The 19,139-nt window shown below is 36.1% G+C and overlaps 1 protein-coding gene across 2 annotated transcripts in view; it reads right to left on the reverse strand.

The window, feature by feature from the left end:
• SLC9A9 (solute carrier family 9 member A9) overlaps window positions 1-19,139 on the reverse strand; it is a 211,184-nt gene that overhangs the window by 76,003 nt on the left and 116,042 nt on the right. For both annotated transcript variants that reach the window (XM_074833838.1, XM_074833839.1), the window contains exons 11-12: window positions 18,105-18,216; window positions 12,684-12,837 (exon numbers count right to left, since the gene is read on the reverse strand). In XM_074833838.1, the coding sequence (XP_074689939.1) occupies window positions 12,684-12,837; window positions 18,105-18,216 (266 nt within the window). The remainder of the gene's footprint in view (window positions 1-12,683; window positions 12,838-18,104; window positions 18,217-19,139) is intronic.

Consider the following 19,139-nt stretch of genomic DNA (forward strand, 5'->3'; position numbering starts at 1 on the left):
AAAAGCCTGTATGATAGTGTAATTAGCTGTTTACTAAGTGCTAAAAGCCCATACTGCTATACAGAGCCTGGGTTATTTAATATCTGCTTTAATTAACCTTTCACGTTCAACTAATTCTGGAACAATTCGATAGGTTTGTTATCAAGGGTGCCAGAGCTTTTCTTTCACATTACATTTTAAAAAAGAACAGAGAGTTCAGAATATCTGGAGAAACATTTCATGAGAGATGAAAGTCGAAGTCACACAGTTCTCTTCTGTCACTAAGTTCCTCTGTAAAACCCAGATACACCCAGTTATACTAATGTATGCTTTTATTTGTTTCAATTTACAAGAGTATTTCTATCATGGCCCATATACTGTGTAAGGCCATTAAGGCCTAATTCTCTTCCCATTTAGCACCTTTTTTCTTGTTGGAGGACAAAAGATAGGGATTTTCTTTTCTACACTTCATGTATAGTTTAAAAATGGAATTAAGTGTTCTTGCACTGTGTGAAATACTTGATAGCAGAAAGGAAAACTGTAGGAAAGCTTAAAAAAATCTGAGACTGAGAAATTTTGTTTTTTTCAGACTGAAATGGTATTTTCAGTCAAAATGAAGCAAAAACTTTCATTCCTTCAAAATGAAACATTCATTTAATCTTTTCTTGCTGAAGAAATTCCAATATTCTTTGTCAAGCAAAATGGGAGAAGAATGAACATATGCACTTTGGAAATTAAGCAAACTAACAAATGTGAGGAATATATTAATTTCAGAACCTTCTAATCTGAGCCAGCTGTGACAGTATTACACAGTTCTTAAAATATGAAAGTTCAGTGAGTTTCTAGAGAAATTATTTTGCAAAAGATCAACAGTATCTGATCAATAATAGAGCGTGTTAAGAGGTATCTTGATCAATACCTACAAAGCTGGGATAGATGTAAGAGTCATCTAAGTAAATGTGATCATTATTTTTTTTAGATCCAGGATTTCATACCACATATTTATCTCAAACTTTTAAAGGCTCAAATTTTTCCCTACCTTCTATTTATCCTCAAACAACACAGTTTTGACATATGCTTGAAGTCAGCTGGGTTTATGCTTGCACCAAATTAATTTTGGTGGACTAGAGATAGAGGTCCAAATTAATTTGGCATAGTAATAAATCATCAGTTTTGTTCTGAAGTCCCAGATAATTAAGACGTTCCCTAGCAGTATTTCCAGATAGCTTTGTTTGATTCCTTATCTGCAGTTTGAACAACCTCATCATGTTGACTGCTGCATAGCAGCTACCTTTTGTATGAGAGATACATTTTAATGGAAGAAAAAAAATGATTGCATGAAATGGAATAAAACTTCTGCATACTCAGACATATCAAAGCAACAGTATTTTAAAAGATAATAGAGAAATACTTTAATTGATACATATCCTGCTGGATGGATTCTATTCCAAGCTATAGGTTTATTTATAATTTTCTGGGAAGATCTATAAACTGTTCTGGGTTTTTGGCATGTGGAAAATTCATCCTATCATTTATTCCTAGTAAACTGAAAGGCATGAATCTTTCTTATTGCTGTGTAAATTTTTCCCTCTCCTGTACTAAATATTCTAGCAATAAAAGCATATCTTTCATTTCTTCCTTCCTTTTCTGTTTTTAATAGCCATGTGGAGCTAGAAATACAAGGTATGTAAGGTGGGATTTAACTGTCTGCCATGTTAGGACACTGTGCCCAAAATGAGACCTCTCTGGCCATTAAAGACCAACAGAGTTGACAGCAGGAGTCAGGTACATGTCATGCACAAGTCACAATTGCAATCCAAAAATCTCCTATTCAACAGCTGCCCAGAGGACTGCCTTTCACAGTTGGAGTCAGAAAGCCCAAGTCCTCTGTATTTTGGTTTTTTATTTTGTTATCAAGCCCAAATGTTTATAAACCTCTTTTAGTATCATTCAGGCAAAATGTTATGGTGAGTAACTCTGAGAGATCAAATGCACATCTTATCTTAGCAGAAAAGTACTTTGCAAATAAATGATAGGCATTTCAGGAGATCACTGAGATTCATTACCTGGACGATTTCTCATTTTCAGATAGAAATGAAAGGAAATTATCCAATTGCTCTTTTTATAATAACATCCAATACATTTAATGTCCAATTTCATACTGCTTCTTGATTTATAGCATTTAGCAGGCTAATCATGCTCTAGCTACTATTAGAAAAGCAGCTATTATATTAACCCTTTCAGCATGGGTGTGTCCCAAGAAACATTTTCTTTGCTCACAGATAATTTCATGTGTGATGCTGAACATTTCAGGGTTTGAAGCAGAGTGTGTTTCCGTAATGAGTCTTCGGTCAGGAGCACCAGACCATTTCCCATTTCTTGTAGATACTACATACACACTATGGGTATACGTACCCACAAATCCAGAGCTGGTGGCAAAGACCACCAGGCAAAGGGAAAGTATCGTGTCAAGAAATATTTTTATATAAAAAAAGATCTTTAACTAGGATCTAAACCAATATTTGAGTCTGTGCTACTACAGGAGATCAAAGGGAATGAAGTGCTAAACCAGAATGTCGTCTTATGCTCTCTGTGACCCATGTCACAAGTAATCAATAGATTACTGTGCAAATTACTCAAATGCTTAATTACAGTGATCTCTAATGTGCTTGACCAAACTCAAAAGTGCTGATAGTTATTTATAGTGGCTAAATGTCTTACAGATGAAGCTAAAACTCTACCTCTTCCTGGATCACTTGTTACCCATCTACTGGTGGACAGAGTGACTGACAGACATGCAGTTCCCTAAGTCAACCCTAAACTATTATTTTTTTGTCATATCCAGAGTCCTGCGTGGGAGCAAGGATGGAGTTCATCAACAAAAATGTGTGTCTTCAAGATAACCCTCCTTTGATAATCATGGGACAGTGTCTTCTCTGAGCTGTTGTTTCAGACTGTCCATGAACTCACCCAAAAGCTTCCTTGTTAGTTTAATTTGAATAATTTTGAAGGTGTTCTTTGCAATTGTAAAAATTACCTTTTAAATAACAATATCGATTTTGTGACCTAAGAGTCTGGACATAAATCGGTAATATCCTAATGCTGAGGACAGCCTAGGGCGTCAGCAACATGGTTTCTCATATATATGCATTTAGTTTTGTTAGCACAGGAACATCCAAACTATCATCAGTATAAAACATGCTAGGCAAAATGCTGTCCCTTAGACGTTCACAGGTGCAGACAGTTGGCCAACTAAGGACAGTAGTAATTTTAAAATAACTGCAGTATTAATGGATAGACTTGTTACATTAAATTATAGGTGTTTCTGGATTTCAAAGGGTTTTCATAGGATTTAAAAGACTTTCTAGGCAAAGACAGTATGATCTCTGTTGAAAGTGTGTCTGGGTTAAAAGGAACTCAGTGGGCTGAAGAGGCTTGGCTGAAACTGGGCTCTCAACAAGAGTGTTTATTGCAGCATGATTTAAAATACTTACTGTACTATGGCTAAAGAGGAATATGACCCTGGAATCAAAGAATGATCTTTGTTTATTGGAGCTATTCCCGTTACTCAGAGGGAATACCAGTTAGAATGATTATGAGTATTCTAAAAACAAATCAAAATAATGAACAGTACAAAGTGCACAGAAAAATAACAGTACTTGAAAACATACTGCCTTTAATTGAACTGTTCATCTCTATGTTGTGGTCACTCACAAATTACAGTTGAAGATACTTCGAATGACATTCTATTTTCAATAGTGAATCAACAGATCCTTCACTTTCACCAAATTGCTTTCCAGGACTCTAGAGGAAATATGACCCAAAGGAATATGGTTATAGAAGAGAGAATGTGCTAAGGCCAGGAGAAAACATTTAATCAAACCTTCTTTTCTAAACTGACTTTCCTTCCTTGTGACAAATAGTGAAAAGAAAATGTGTTCAAAGGGATACAAGTGAAACAATTAAGAAGGTTCATAATAATTTGCAACTACTGAATTATGGATCATCTGAAGATATGAATATAAGCTCTTGGCTGTTGCACTCAGAGTATCTCAAGGACTAGGTATGTTTCAGGAGGAATAATCCTTGTGCACCTATGCGAGGGTGAAAAAGGAAAGCTAATTTGCATTTACTCAGAGTAAACCTTCCACTTAATTTAGGAATAAATGAGGGACAGTAGAGATCAAACTCCTACATGAATCTAGTTCATAACAAATGACTGTAAGGAGCCGTACTATCTCTCTATGAGCAGAGGAGATTTCGGCAATGGAGTACAAACTTCTGATGTGGCTCTTAACCAGGCAACAGGATCGCTCCTCCTTGCCTCATCTGACTGCGGCCTCTTTGCCTAGATCAGCTGTCAAGACACCATTCTTTCTAGTGCCGTAGTCATGTCTCACCCTGGTAAGATTAGAGAAGGCATTGCTCCACTTAGCATTACATCAAACTGTCTAAATCAAGCTTTTGAGAGTGACTTAGGAGCTTCACCTCCATTGAATTTCAATGTACTTAAAGTTTCTATGCCACTTTTGACTATGGGGCTTTGCAATTCAGCACAGAATGTGTGTTTAAAAATGTTAATTCTTTGTTTTACAGTTTGGGAATTTACAGAAAATAGTTACTTTATCACTCTGAAAGTTTTAGCACAGTTAGAGTCTCAAGATTCTCACTACTTATATTTACAGTAAGAGATAGTGTCTCAGGAGCTGAGGGGGCTCAGTCACCTTATGTATGGGAAGCAATAAAAAGGGCCCAGTACGGTTTGCTCTTAAAGCTCTGGGGCAAGAGGTTGTCAGGCATATGCAACTGCTTTCAGGTCAGTTGAAGGCTGAGACCGATGTGATCTCTGCGTGAGCTTGCTGTGTTTGACCATCTTCTTAAAGCTTCAAATACCAGAGACAGGTCGTGCCTGTACATTACCCACGCAGCAGACTACTGCAGGTTGTGTCTGTCCTCAGTATCTGAAAGGCTTCTTCCTCATTATCAGGTAAAGATGCAGAACTCCAACCTGGATAGTGATGGAAGAAGCCTTACATGAGAGCAATTTCATGTCAGGTTAAAGATGAGCAGTTTCTGGTGATGGCTTGATCGCTGAGTACAGTGTTGAGCAATACACAATTTTAACCTTGTGCCCACAGCACAGCAGATGCTGCAAATAGAGGCTAATGTGAAAATCATGAGTTTTAACATTGCTTATGTCTTGTTTAGAACACTTAAGCCAGTTTGTGTCCAAAGACTTCTGCTTAGCAAACACTGTGGAATTAAACATGGTAACATATGAGTTCAGTTATATCACCATTTCTCCCATAGATCCCATTCATTGAGATTTCTACAAATGTCATCTTGAAGACAACAATTTTTCTCTTATAACTGATTTGACAAAGGAGAGTGTATAAAGCTGTCCAGATGCTACAACTATATAATGGCAAATCAGAACTTAAATCTGGCAGAATTTAGAAATAGGTAGATTTTTAATAAGAAAGACTTGTATGCCATTTAAAAAAAAAAAAAAGAGGAAAGCATCAATTTTTTTGTATAGCTGGAAAAATATAGTAATGTAGGCAGCACCATCCGCCTTGTCTAAAACAATATATTAATCCTTTGATCGCAAGTGCATCCTTCTTTGTTCTTAGGCTGTGGAAAAGGAAACCTCATGCTCAGCACCTCCTGTTCTGGAGCCCTGAGGCTCAGTCATATTTTTACCACCATTTCAGCCCTTGAGATTTCTTACCACAACTGTTGCCTTTATAGATAAAACAGAACTCTTTCCAAGCCTACAATATTGGGTTTTTTGTTTGGTTTTTTATTCTTTAATTTGAAGGACCTCTTCTGGGAAGCAGAAAGAACAACTTTAGGAGCTTAAAGTACAGACCAAATCTGATCAAAGCTTCCTACTTGGCAGTGACGAGCACTACCACTGTGGCATTGTAAACTGTCTTTTTGCAGCATCTCTTTGAACACAGCTGAACACAGGGAACACTACTAGCGAGTTTGGGAATAATGTAACGAATATTTATGTTACTGAAACAGTAGTGTTATAATACTGGCCAAGGTCATGTTGCTAATCTAGTTGCTCTGTGATAGAGTTCTCTCAGCAGTCTATAATGAGTTGATAAAGGGATGGGATAAGCACATAATCTTACTCTACCAACCAATTTTATTTTGGTAGACAGAAATGGTCACATGCAGTCAAGCCACAGCATTTAGCCACGCTGCCCACCTGCATCCCTAATGCAATATTCTGGTAAACATATACGCTACCTTAGTCTTTGATATCGGAGCAATGGTTTAAAGTGTTGGATACTGAAGGAACCAAAATCTCGACTTCTTGAAATAATAGTTTGTCTTTGAAACATTGTTATTGTGAAGAGATATACTAACATTCTTGATGATATTGAACTCTGCTGGCTCATGACTTTTGGGTGCTCATGTCTGCTGAATGCTCATTTCCTATTGTATTAAATGGATTTGCAATGTGGAAATAGGTGGGAGTTTAGGAGTTAGCAGTGTTTTGATCTTCCAAATTTTACACTGTAACACTGAATAATGTTATGATTTTATGTTTCAGATGTGATATAGTCAAATAGTTGGCTTTATTTCAAAAGCGTTGACAGCTAAGCCAGATTCTCAAAATGTTTTGGATACAGCCCTATCAAGTTTTTTCCCTTTTCATTTAGAAAACAGTGCTGTAGCCATACCACAAGGAAACCCCTACAAAAGAATGTGGTCTGTTTATGTTTTATGTTGGAACTGCTAAAAGTGGAACAAGAAAAACTCAGAATAAAACTTTAAAAACTTTCTTTAAAAAATTTATTTTGCCAAAGTAGTGATACGTTATATGAGCTCATAAGAAGTCCTTCAATAGGTCTTTCTGCAACTTTTAGTCTGAGTTCTTATGTTCTGTCAGTGTTATTCAATACAGATTTACTGTCAAAATAGATACAGGTAACCCCCTATAAGGAGTATATATTTGGGTTGCTTGAATGATTTAGCCTACGAAGAATAAATAGAAGGACCCTTGAGATAACTCTCTTCACTTTGGTGGCTTTATATCAGTGATAGAGATACGTCTACGATAGCCTGTAAATGACTTTTATTTTCCTTCGTTGCAGTAGATCTGGATAGGGGGTTACTGCATACTTGACCCTTGCAAATGGCGGTTTTTTTTTTTTTCATGCTGATAACAATATTGCTCCTAGTTTACCTGTGCTCTCTTTCTAGCCAGTCAGCATAATTTCCCATACAAAATAGAAAAGCGTCTCCACAGCAATGATATCCCTTTTGCTTATGTACTCATTTCGAACAGATCTGAGGACTCTTAATTTATAGGATGTGAATCCTCTCCCCTTCTTCTTGTTACATGCATTATATATATAGTTATATATCAGTTATATTTTTTACACTTGACGCATTTCTATGTTTTGTGTTCTCAGAGATCATTGACTATATTAAGGTATGCTGTATTTATGCCAGTGTGCTGTGAATGAATGACTAGCTGCTGTTCACCATCAGAGACCTTCTGGCTCCATTGATACAAAGAAAGCTTTGGAAACGTAGAACCTTGACATTTTTAGGTTTGGTTTTGTGTAGATGGGCAAAGAGAAACAGTTGTCTGGAGTTACAAAACTGGAATCTGAACAGTGAAGAATAAGCAGAGCTCTGGGAAACCTCTGGAAGTGAATCCAAAAGTTTGGGTCAATTAGAAGTTAGGGAAGGAAATAGATGATTTGATTAATTTCGTTTCCTGGATTGGTGCTTTTTCATAGAGTGTGCAATGAGGAGACACTCCTGCTGAGAATGTGAATTCAGACAGCCTTGGTAATCGCCCAAAAATGTGGCATGCTAGGCCTCTGGCATTAGTATTTAGAGAAGGTTGGAGGTTTGGAACTTAAGTTTTAGGTGAACTAGCAATGGCATGTTTTTAAAGGCAGCCTGGCATATAGACACAGCTAGTTTCTGAAATACGTACCAAAGGCAATGGCCAGATAGGCACAATATTAAAAGTTATTATTCAATGCTGCTTAGTATTTATTTAGAATATGGAATAAAAATCTCCTTACTCATTGAAGAACTGCTGCAAAGAGATGCACAAAGTCTGGAAATCCCTTGACAAACATTTACACAGGAGGTGATGATAAACAGGACCTAATACCTAGCACAATGCTTTTATAGGACATGTTTTATTAACAGCTTTGTATTTTTGCTCTGCCTGTCAGGAGAATCCTTTATCCCCAAAGCTCTCATTGCAGATTTACTGTAAAATGTAGCTCTCTATTTTTAATCAGAATATGGGGAATGAAGGGAGATATATATCCAAAAGCATTAGGAGGTAATATTCAACATCTCTGAAGGCACATTTATTGAATACTTCAATTTGACTGTGAACTCATGCTTAAATGGCTATCTTTGTTTTGCCATTGATGTATCACGATATTGTTCTCATACACTGATGCAGGTTTATTCATTGTCTGCAAAGAGCAGCGTATTATAGTCCTTTCACATGGGGAGTAAAGGTATTTTTTTTCTAGTTGTAACTCGCAGATAAGCCAAAAGACAATGTTTTATATAGGATCGTGGTGCAACCAATTCTGCTCTCAGAATGACAACTGATAACACTGTAACGAGACTGTGCATATGCTGCTATGCTCAGAAATGTTATGTTACTGTGCCAGACAACTGGGAACATTTAAATAGGACCCCATTTTCAGAAAGGGAACACTCAACTTTTCCTGAAACTTGAAAGTTTCAGGTATCTAAAAAAGCTAAAATAAATAAGACATTTCTGAAAATGTCTCATTCTTTTAGAAAAAAATTTAAAAATATTCAGATTTTGCCAAGAATTTTAAGACTCATTTTGAAGCCTACTCTTTATGGGTAAATATATGGGTAAATGTCAAGAATGATTAGTGTGGGTTTCTCTTAAAACTGTATTTTGACATATAGAGACATGTAGGCATAAATTTTGCCACTAGCAGGTCAGATTTCCAAGGCTTTAAGAACCTTTCCTAGATTCAAGCTGTAGTTTAAGTAGGAGCATATGTTTCAATACAATGTGTTTGTTAAATGAAGGGACCTGGAATTGTGGACTTTAATAAACTTGGGATCCATTTAAGCTGCTTTTTACAAAAGGTTTGAGCACAGCTGGCCTCTTTGTGAGATAATTAAGTGACATTGCTGCATTAAATGGGAGATGGAAATGGAGCCTTTTTCAGTAGCACATGGTTAGTTTTGATAATATATCTTACTATATGTTTTGGTAATAATTTGCAAGTGTTGTATAAGCCATACATAATCCTGGAATGAATCAGCTGGTAGTTATCTCTGAGGACACATCTTCATCTTTTCTCTAAAAATAGAGTGACAGATTATATTTACATTAACTTGAATTTTAACTGGAAGAAAAAAAAAAAGCAGATCTGATGCTACTGCTGTGAGGAGAGGTGGAAGATTATGGAAATTCCAGTTATTATGGAAACAAAGATTGATTTTTTCCAGAAGACTATTACTACTATTATTTAAAAATTGTCTTTGTTCTATTCCCTCATACTCTGTTGATATATGAGCAGTCTTGGTCACCATTATGAGAATTTCATAATGTAAATTACAGAAAGTACAATAAATCATTGACATTTAGTATAATATGTAGACAATAATATACAGTAAGAAGGCTGTACAGATCTTGAATACCGTCTTTTACCTTGACTAACACTGTAATGCTTTATGATAGAGCAAATGGTAAATATGTTAGTGTTAGTTATTTGTAATTTATGTAATTTTTACATATCTTCAACTTAATGGATGATAGATTTATTTATGTTTTAAAACCAAAATGTGGATAGGTTGCTCTGTAACATACAAACTCAAGCAATTAGGACTGACTTGATCAACTTTAAGGAGTTAAGAGCTGCACCTCCTGAACTATTCATAGGAACTGTAGCCTATTCCACATAGCTAGAGGGGGCACCAATTAAAATGTATGTGAATAAGATTCAATTTATCCAAATAGTCTCAGAAATCACATGTTCCTCTCTACTATCTCTGAATGCCTCCTGTTCAATTAAATATGTTACCTGCTGGATAATAATTTTATAATGGTTTGGTTAATTGACAAAAACAACCCACACTCAGCTTTGGACTGTTATTTGCTTGATCACTGTATTTTTGACGGTTCCTGTTTCCTGGGAAGGTTTACTTATACAGCAACTTGTAGGTTACATAGGGAAATCCAGTATAATCACTGTGACCTTAAAGCCAGCCATTCATATATTTTAATTTTCTGTAAGTACTTAATGTGAATAACTTTACTTCTAGTTCTTTAGATTAACTGATCTAGCACTGTGCTTTGGATTTGAACAATAGTGGTGGTGCCTGATATAAGTTCGTATTAGTTGAACACTTAAGGGCTGGTGTGAGACCAGTCTTCCTCTTACAGACATAGTTGCAGCATTTCACTGGCTTCATCTGTTTTTTTGTAACTGATGACATACCAACCCATTCCAGTGAGTCTCTTCACAGGTAATCATAATTTTTGTACTCATAATACAGTTTTCCTTGGCTTTGTGAGCTGAACCCTCCAAACTAGCATGAAAAAATACAATCTCTTTCTTCTAATTTTATTTAAAAAAATGTGATAGATGCAGCTCAGAATTGCCATTCAGGCACAGCTGCAAGCATACTGGGGGCAGCACACCAAGCAAGGTGGTGTAATTTGGAGCAGCCCCATAACTCTCTCAGCAAACCCAAGTCTGTTAGAATCCATACAAGTATCAACTGGGATGAATTACCACCACCTTTAAATACAATTACTTAGCAAAATTACTTAAGACTAAATTGGCAAATGCTGGTAGCTAAGGAAAAAAATCTATATTGAGGTGTAATAAAGACAGCTAAATATATTCACTAGAAAGAGAAATCAGAGCTTCAAGATATGTTTGTAATTAAAGATGTCTATTTAAAATTTTATCTCAGTTTGACCACATATTCATAATTTATGAAGCTGTATGTTCTGATGTCAAGAAAGTAAGTGGGTATTGTGACTCTAATAGCTTTATTAGTAAGAAAAATCTATATCCCAGTTACAAAAACTGGCAGACCTGCTGGGATTCAGAGAAGATCCCCAAAGAGATAAGCATTTCAGACCAATAACGACAGTGTCTTTGGTAGAATCTGTTGTACAGGTGGGTAAGGAAAGAAGCACATGCTTGCATTGAATGGTATAAATAGTCAAGATGAGAGTCAGCTCCTCTCTTGTGGGCCTTCCCACCTCTGGGTAGTACCATGTAGCAGAAGAAATGCTGTTGCATCCAATTAAATTGCTTGTGTTAGTGAAAGCACTTGACAACATTCATTTAAAAATTACCTAGAGAGGTAGACCAGGACAGGCATCTAGTGACCTAAGTCCTTAGACTAGACACATGACTACTGCCCGTCTCCTTTTTCTCTGCTGTGTTCTCCAAATTATTCCTTAATCTCCTATTCTAGTAATCAAAACTGATTTGGTCCACAAGATCTAATTGAGTATATTCCTTCTCACCCACATTTCTATTGCCATATAGAACCACTCTATTGCTGACTGACAGTGAAAAAGTGGCGAATATCAGAAAGATGGCTGACAGTGGTGGAGTATATCCAAATTGTAATGAACTTGATTGACATTATGGGATGTAAGAAAGATGTCATAAAAAAGAATCAAACTGTCACAGAAATAGAAAGCCCCCACATTGCATATGGACGCCTGCATTTTATGTTTATACAGTACATTTGTATGCTAGTCCTTATTTTGTCTGCAAGCTTTTATCTATGCTTTTTGTTAAAGTTCAAATTTAGTTATCTTCAGCTGGTATTTTATAGCAACAGTCTGACACGAAGACTTGTTAATCAGACATCATGTTGTAAACAAGGAAAGCATATGCTATATATAGAATAAATGATAAGGAATTATGAATTACAAGCCTATTGTGATACTGAGGTTTCCTTTGGTGACCTTACAAACCATGGCAGTGAGTTCTAAATGGATTATGAAGTAAGCAGAACTCAGAAATAGCATTATATTCTTACTGTTAACAGTGGGGTTTCAGAAATCATGCTTGGTAGGACACTTACATTTAAATTAGATACTTTTTATTCCAGCTTCTTATTTCCCTCTCTTTTCTCATTTAACCTACCTTGACATTCATTGCTGCATATGAATACAAGTGACTATGAAATAATTAAAAAAATAATATAGTGAAGGAGCATATATAAACCGATGAGTAATAAATTAACGGCCAAATGATACACCAATGCAGGTAGATTTTCTAGTACGTTCACATTAAACTCAGAAATACATTACTTATTACATGTTTGTGTAGTAAATACACAGGTTTTTTCTAGATGAGGGCGAAATCTACCTTTATAGCTTGCTCTTCAACAGTGAAGAGGACACTACTAACACTTATTCCCAGTGTTTAAAAGGACCAGTAGTGAAACAAACTCTTAGGAAATAAGGATGGGTCTGACCTGGGTCCAAACCCCTTATGAACTTGTGAAGAACCTGCTCCTTGTGATCTGCAGCCTCAACCAGGTAGCCAAATACTTCCTTTGTGCTTGTAAACCACTATTAAAAAGCGTGTAAGTAAGCCTTAGAAAGCTGTAGGAATTTAGTGATTTGCTCCATAGAGATTGCATTCTATTTTGATGGTTAATATTGTAAAGAGAGTACTAACCTGATCTGAAGCCATGTGAGCATTGGTGTTGTGCCCCCACCAAATACCCAGACTGTGAAAAACACAATAAGCAGTGCTGTTGTAAACATCATTTGTTTGGGCTGGGATTCTGTGTCTCGAATAGCCAATGCAAATGCTATTGCACCACGTAAACCTAAAAAAGAAATTAAAAAAAACCACAAGAATGATGAATTTAATGTGATGGAGAAATGGAATTTTACTCTTTTCAGCCCAAACCTAATTCCAAGGGCAGAGGAAGTTTGCGGACCATGATCGTGCTTGTAAAACGCTGAATTGTGCTAATTGAAAGGATGTTGTTTAATGCAATGTAAGCAACTTTGCGAGAGTGGACAACAAAACTACTCTCATATTCACATGATAATCACCCATTTGGTTTAGATCCACTGAATTCCTTCTCCTGAATAATTGCAAGTTAAATACTAATCTGGACTTTATGCATGTTAACAAATAAATCTATTCTCTGTGTTATTTTACTGACTTCAGTGGGGCTAAGCATGAAAGCAGGTGCAAGTGAGAAAAAGGGTTGGCATTAAAATCTGTACCCAAATAGGCTACCCATTTCTTGCTTGAAAAAGTAGAAAATTTATTTAAAATTCCTTTAAAATCTTCGTGTGCTAAGAAAAGTCAGAAAAATTGTGACTTAAAAACAATGAGTAATTTTTAAAAGATGATTTTAAGTATCTAAAAAAGGGATGCAGAATAAATGTAGATTTTTAGCCCTTAGTGTACTTGAAATATTATAATAGTTGTAAAATTATACTCCTCCAGAGACAGAATAAACAAAAACTTACAAATGTAGTGAAAACAGCTAGCAGTGAACTTAAAAAAAGCTCCATAGGTAGCAATAAGCTAACTAAATATGTCCTTGCAGAGTGACACATTTAAAAAAAGAGAGAATAAAAAGCCCTCTAGTGCCTCCAGCCCTCAGGATGCATAATACAAATAATACTCTATATTTTCTAATGCTTTTCATTTATCTATTTAAATTTACTTTATTGTTTTCTTAAAAAATCCACAAAATAAGCACAGAGAGCAAAGCCATTACACATACACAATGCACACATCAAAAACGTTCTTTGCAAGTATCAAGAGATTAAATCTAACAGTTAAACCTCTTGTAAGGCACTGATGGTACATGCAGAATCTTTTAATCAACTGCTAAATGTGACTATTTTTGGAGTAGAACTCTATATAAAGCTCTTTAAGTTTATATAGCTAGAATGTGAATTATTTGGTATAGAAGATGGACGGTTTCTCCAGAGAACAACACAAAGCCATTTCTGCAAGGAAGTACCAGACTGTAGCTACAATAGCTGAAAATGGTCAGTGGCAGCAGGTTTAAAATCTCCACTTTTATGAAAATAACACTGCAGTCAATAAGTGGGCTTGTAATTTGTTTTTATGTAAAATATATCTCTAATGATGCACATGCTTTATTATTTTCTTAAAGGAAAAAAAATCAGCTCATTTTAAACATATCTGAGGAGGGAATCAACCACCACTGAAATGGTCTTTTTCCAGTGGTTATAGTGGTAATCTAGATGACTAGTCTGGATGAAATGCTTAAATAATTGGTGGCTATGTTTTGTGGAAAACAGTGCTGTGCTGCTTTCCACAACTGCATCACAATGGTATGTGCAATATTAAATCTAGAACATGTCTTTTAGTAAGAGAGATTATTAAAAAAATTTGTTAATTAATATGTCATTAAGACTCTACTTCTTGAGCACTGGACTGGATAATTCTTCAGTTTAGAGGAACAGTGAGTGCCTTCACTGCATTTTTCATTTATAAAAGACTCAACATATCCTATAAAAGCTAATTCAGTTTCAACTAAAACCAAAGTAAAATAAATAATCAAACAAAGAATTTACTTCCAACTAAAGCAGTGGGAAGCAGATGAATATAACCTAAAATGTAAAGACTTAATGAGAAGCAAGCAACACTATATATCAAAATACATTTCAAGTAACAATGCAAATGAAGGATGAGAATTTTAACAACCTCAGAAGATGGTAAGGTACTGAAATAGACTGAAGACAAGGAAGGTTAGGCTTTCTGTAACACCTCAGGAAAAAATACAACAAAGCACAATGGAATGATTGGCTCCAGTGGACATTGGTACCTTAGCTACACTTGGAGAGGGTGGCATGGTGGAAGGAAAGTGCTCTGATGAACCATTAGCAGAGATTCTCTCCCCTCATCTTTCAGAGATGGAGCGCTAACAGCAGCTCCACTCCTGGGCTGTGATCCGTTGATCCTTTGGGCTCTATCACAGATTTCCTACCAGATTTTTCTGCTAGCTGTGCTAGCCATTACGGATTCATCTTTAAGAGATACTCTTTAATGTGTCAGAGCCTCCAAAGAAAACCACCCCTGGGGTTAAGCTTCAGAGGCCCACAGAATAGAAGAGGTGTGTCCTATTGGGCTGTTATCTATCTTTGCTCACACTCCACACACACATCACTCCAGACCCATTCTTTGAGGGCAGTAGTGTTTGTGGGTAGTGTGGAGATAGTCTGACAGGAAAGGAGACTTTCTGTACGTAGATCTGGTGTTTTGGTTTCAACCACAGTCATCTGTTCTTTTCTTCCTTGCTTTTCTCTTTAGCTGATTTATTTTCATATCTATCTTCCTAGAAAAGTTCACTTTGACACTTCCCACCACCATGTATGAGTGTGCAGATGTAAATGCTTGTAGAACAGCTGCCTGCACGCAGGCATTCTTTTTTGGTTTTCTTCTGCATTTGTGTTCCACCTTCTCAGACTCCACTGCTGCTGCAATGTCTTACATTAACAGCAACCACCCCTGTAACACTCTGTCCCACAAGCCGCTCTCTGAAATGAGGCATTTTTCATGCAGCATAGACCACTAGTGTATATTGATATCTCCCTTACAATTTAAGACATTAAAATATTTCTTTTTCACATGAGCAGAGAATGCTGACCTGCTCATTTTAGCTCATGTTGAACTTAATTTGGGAAGCTCAGGCTTAATTATAGAAGGACTAATCTAGTTTTGATTTATAAGGGAATATTATCAGGAATCATGATTAAACATAGTTGTAAAAGTGAATCCACCCTCTGTAACGTGTCGTTAGAGGAGTGGCAGAAGCAGATGAAGAATGTAATAAATCACAATGCTACATAATCCACTTCCAAGCCTAACTCTTTCACCTTTTCTCAAATGTATTAATACTCCTCAAAAGGTAGAACTTAATGACTTCAGTAGAATTCTTTGCAGAGTAAGGTATATTCAAATGCTAATCAACAATGTACTTGCCTGACCTTAATTGGTTTTCTCAGACTTTGATATTCATGGTGATTATGGCAGTAAAACTCAGTAAAGAAAGCAGTAAATGTTTGGTGCATTTGGTAATGATAAGATGGAAAACAAAATTAACCCCAAATTCATTGTTTTCTACATCTGAGTGTGTGACGCTGTGGTGAGCGAAGTTCAGTTTTCCCTGCAATTGACTGGAACCTGATGCTATACCAGAATATTGCTGCTGATCTTGTGTAGGCAATAAGCATCTTCCTCCAAACTCAAATTCAATGCCTTGTTTATTCATACCAGAAATGTGTCTTCTGGCAGTCATTGTCTTCTCTATCACTATATACAGTATGATTAATTTATGGTAAATAACGATGTTATTGGTAACTAAGCAGAAATCTTAGTGCATATTAAAAGTACAATTACACAGAAAATCCACATATCCTAAGTGTTCTGTGGACTGTGAAGCTGCTGGCAGTGTGAAAGGCAGTGTCTTTATTGCTGTATTTGCAGATGATGCCATTGACTTTTTTATAGTGTTGTAAAGACATTTTTCTCCACAAAATACAGTGTTTCTTTGAAAACAGTTAAAAATTACTTTTAGGAGTATTTTAAGATTTACATTTTAGAAGTTTTCAATACTACTATTTTCAGTTCCCAGCTGCCAGATTGAACTGGAAAGCTAATGTGTGAGTTCTCGCATTCAGTTGTTGGCTGCAGGCTACTTTCTGCTCCTAGTTCTGTGGAGAATGAAATTTGACTGGGGAAAACAAGGACAGAAAAGTTGAAGAATAAGATATATTTTAGATTTTTAATTCTGTACTTTATCTGATGAAAAATAAAAGCAAAAATGGAGCCCAGAAACTAGGTAACTAATGATATGAAGCTATTCTTCATGCTGTTGTCTAGTTGCCCACCTGCTAGCTTTACTAGTGATCTACATACGCATCTTAGCTAACAATTGTAGGTGAGCAAGTGGTCTGAAAGCCAGTTCCTAATGGATGTGTCATCATCTTTCACTACAATCTAGCTGGTATTAACTGACACTTTCAGTGGCAGCTTTTAGCAGAAGGATTGAATGGATAAAGAAATGAGCTACTGTGTTGCTGTCTAGAGAGATGGAATTATATTGGCCTAAATAAGGCACCCTGATGTGGAGTACTCCTGATGAGGGAGCTTGAAATGTGGCACATTGTATTTTACTTGTTACATGGCTAAGTAAATCAGTGTACATCAAGACTGTCAATCAAGAACTTTTAACCCTAAAAATTTGGAATTGTTTTTTGTGTAAAAAGCAGGAAAATGAAGAAAAAAAAAAAGTGCTGACTTTCTAATTTTAGAAAATTATTTCATAAATGGTATTGGGGGATTTGTGTTTCTGTCTTTTACTGAACAAATAATCTTAGCTTGTAAGTGAGTTTTTCCGAAATAGCATCAGAAACTCAAGTGGAGGTATTTCTAGATTGCACAAATTCAAAAATACAGAATCCAGCTGAGATTTTAACAGTTCAGGGGATGATGCACAAGTCAGAGCAGAACATGGCTCCCTCTTCTGGATTTTTTTTTTTAAATTCTACAGTGTTAGCCAGAGTTAAAAATTAATAAAATCTGGATTTGGAAAATAAAGTACTCAACTATCAGGTTGGAATACACATGAAAAAGTCTGTGGAATTAAAGTCTCCTAGTCTTGTGTTTCAAAGTAAAACTGTTCCTGAAGTTAAAGGAATTGCCAAAGACCGTGTCTGACTGTATCAGTACTAACACCTTCAAAGCTGGATATTTCTCTGCTGGTATATAAGCATACTGTCAGGTATACTACAGGTGCCTCTGAAACAACACAACAGAAAAACATGATATTCCCAAATTGTTATGCAAGTGTAGACAGATGGGGGACAAAGGGTTTGGAAGACTGGCTTTCTGGGTGGTAGGGATCCAAAAAGTTAATTAAAATAGGTCCAGAGCACAGTGAAGCTGATAATACATCCATTTGCTTCAGTAGCTTTGAAGAGACTATCTTGACTTTTAAGATAATGACTTCTTTGTGATAGATGTGGCTTCTTCTAGTGATAGATGGCTATCTTTGTCAGTTATTAAATGTGGACAGGAAAAATACCAAATAGCACTTACCTGAAAACATCATCATGTGCTGAAAGTTCCTGGGAATCTTTTGTTTTCGACCCAAATTCAAAAGGAAAGAAAGTGGGTATATGTTGCAAGCTCTTGCTACAAAAACTGCCACCTAAAATGTAAGACGTTGAGGAAAATGGTGCAGGAACTACTGACAAAACCAGAGTTAAACCCAATATTTCTCCCAAGTTATTTTAAAAGTGTAATTAAAATGAATATGAGATTATATTTCTTCATATTTTACATGTCAGATCCTCCTGGTTCCAATTTCATTATAAAACTGTGCAGTGGCAGAGATTGTCTTCCCCAGACATCCTGGTTTTATATTCATCATTATATATCCCACTTCAATCACTCTACTTCTACTCATCACATTTGTATCACATGTGACTTCATCTTCAGTCCTTCAGTAAAATGCCTCACATCAATTGCAGAGATGGCATTATCTCCTTGAGCAGCAATTTGCAAAGAATAAATGTGCTTTTGGACATGATTACTTTCTTATTTCCTGACAATTCATATTGTCTATATCCAGCACTCTTTGCTTTTTTTTTTCTCTTCCCTTTTTCTTTGGAGATTTTGCTAAAGGAGTTCTTTATTACTCCTCTGTGGAACGATCACAAAAGTTGCATTAATTAGAAACATGAGGCTATTTCAGATTAAAAAAAAAAAAGACAATCAGAGGACCTTATACCTGTTTTTAGCAGGTTCCATCCTCCCCTTGTCTTGTGACTCTTAGTGCTCAATTATGGCACTCTTAGTCTGAGACATGCTGTGGACTGTGGAATAGATGTAGTACTTGAGTGGCAATGTCTGTATGTGTCATCTGCTGGTCCAAGAGCTGCTTAAAGGCTTGGGAGAACACGCGTTAGCATCTTAGGCACATGATAGTGTAAATAAATCCATGTACACTACAGATATCAAATACAAAGAAGGAAGGATTTGAGCAATGCAGAACTCTTTGCTTTTTAAGGACTTAATATCATTTAAGTAGCTTTGGGGAAGTTCTGCTTATGGAACATACCTGTCTGGAGG

The sequence above is a fragment of the Strix aluco genome, chromosome 9, assembly GCF_031877795.1.
Source record: "Strix aluco isolate bStrAlu1 chromosome 9, bStrAlu1.hap1, whole genome shotgun sequence".
NCBI classification, from domain to species: Eukaryota; Metazoa; Chordata; class Aves; order Strigiformes; family Strigidae; genus Strix; species Strix aluco.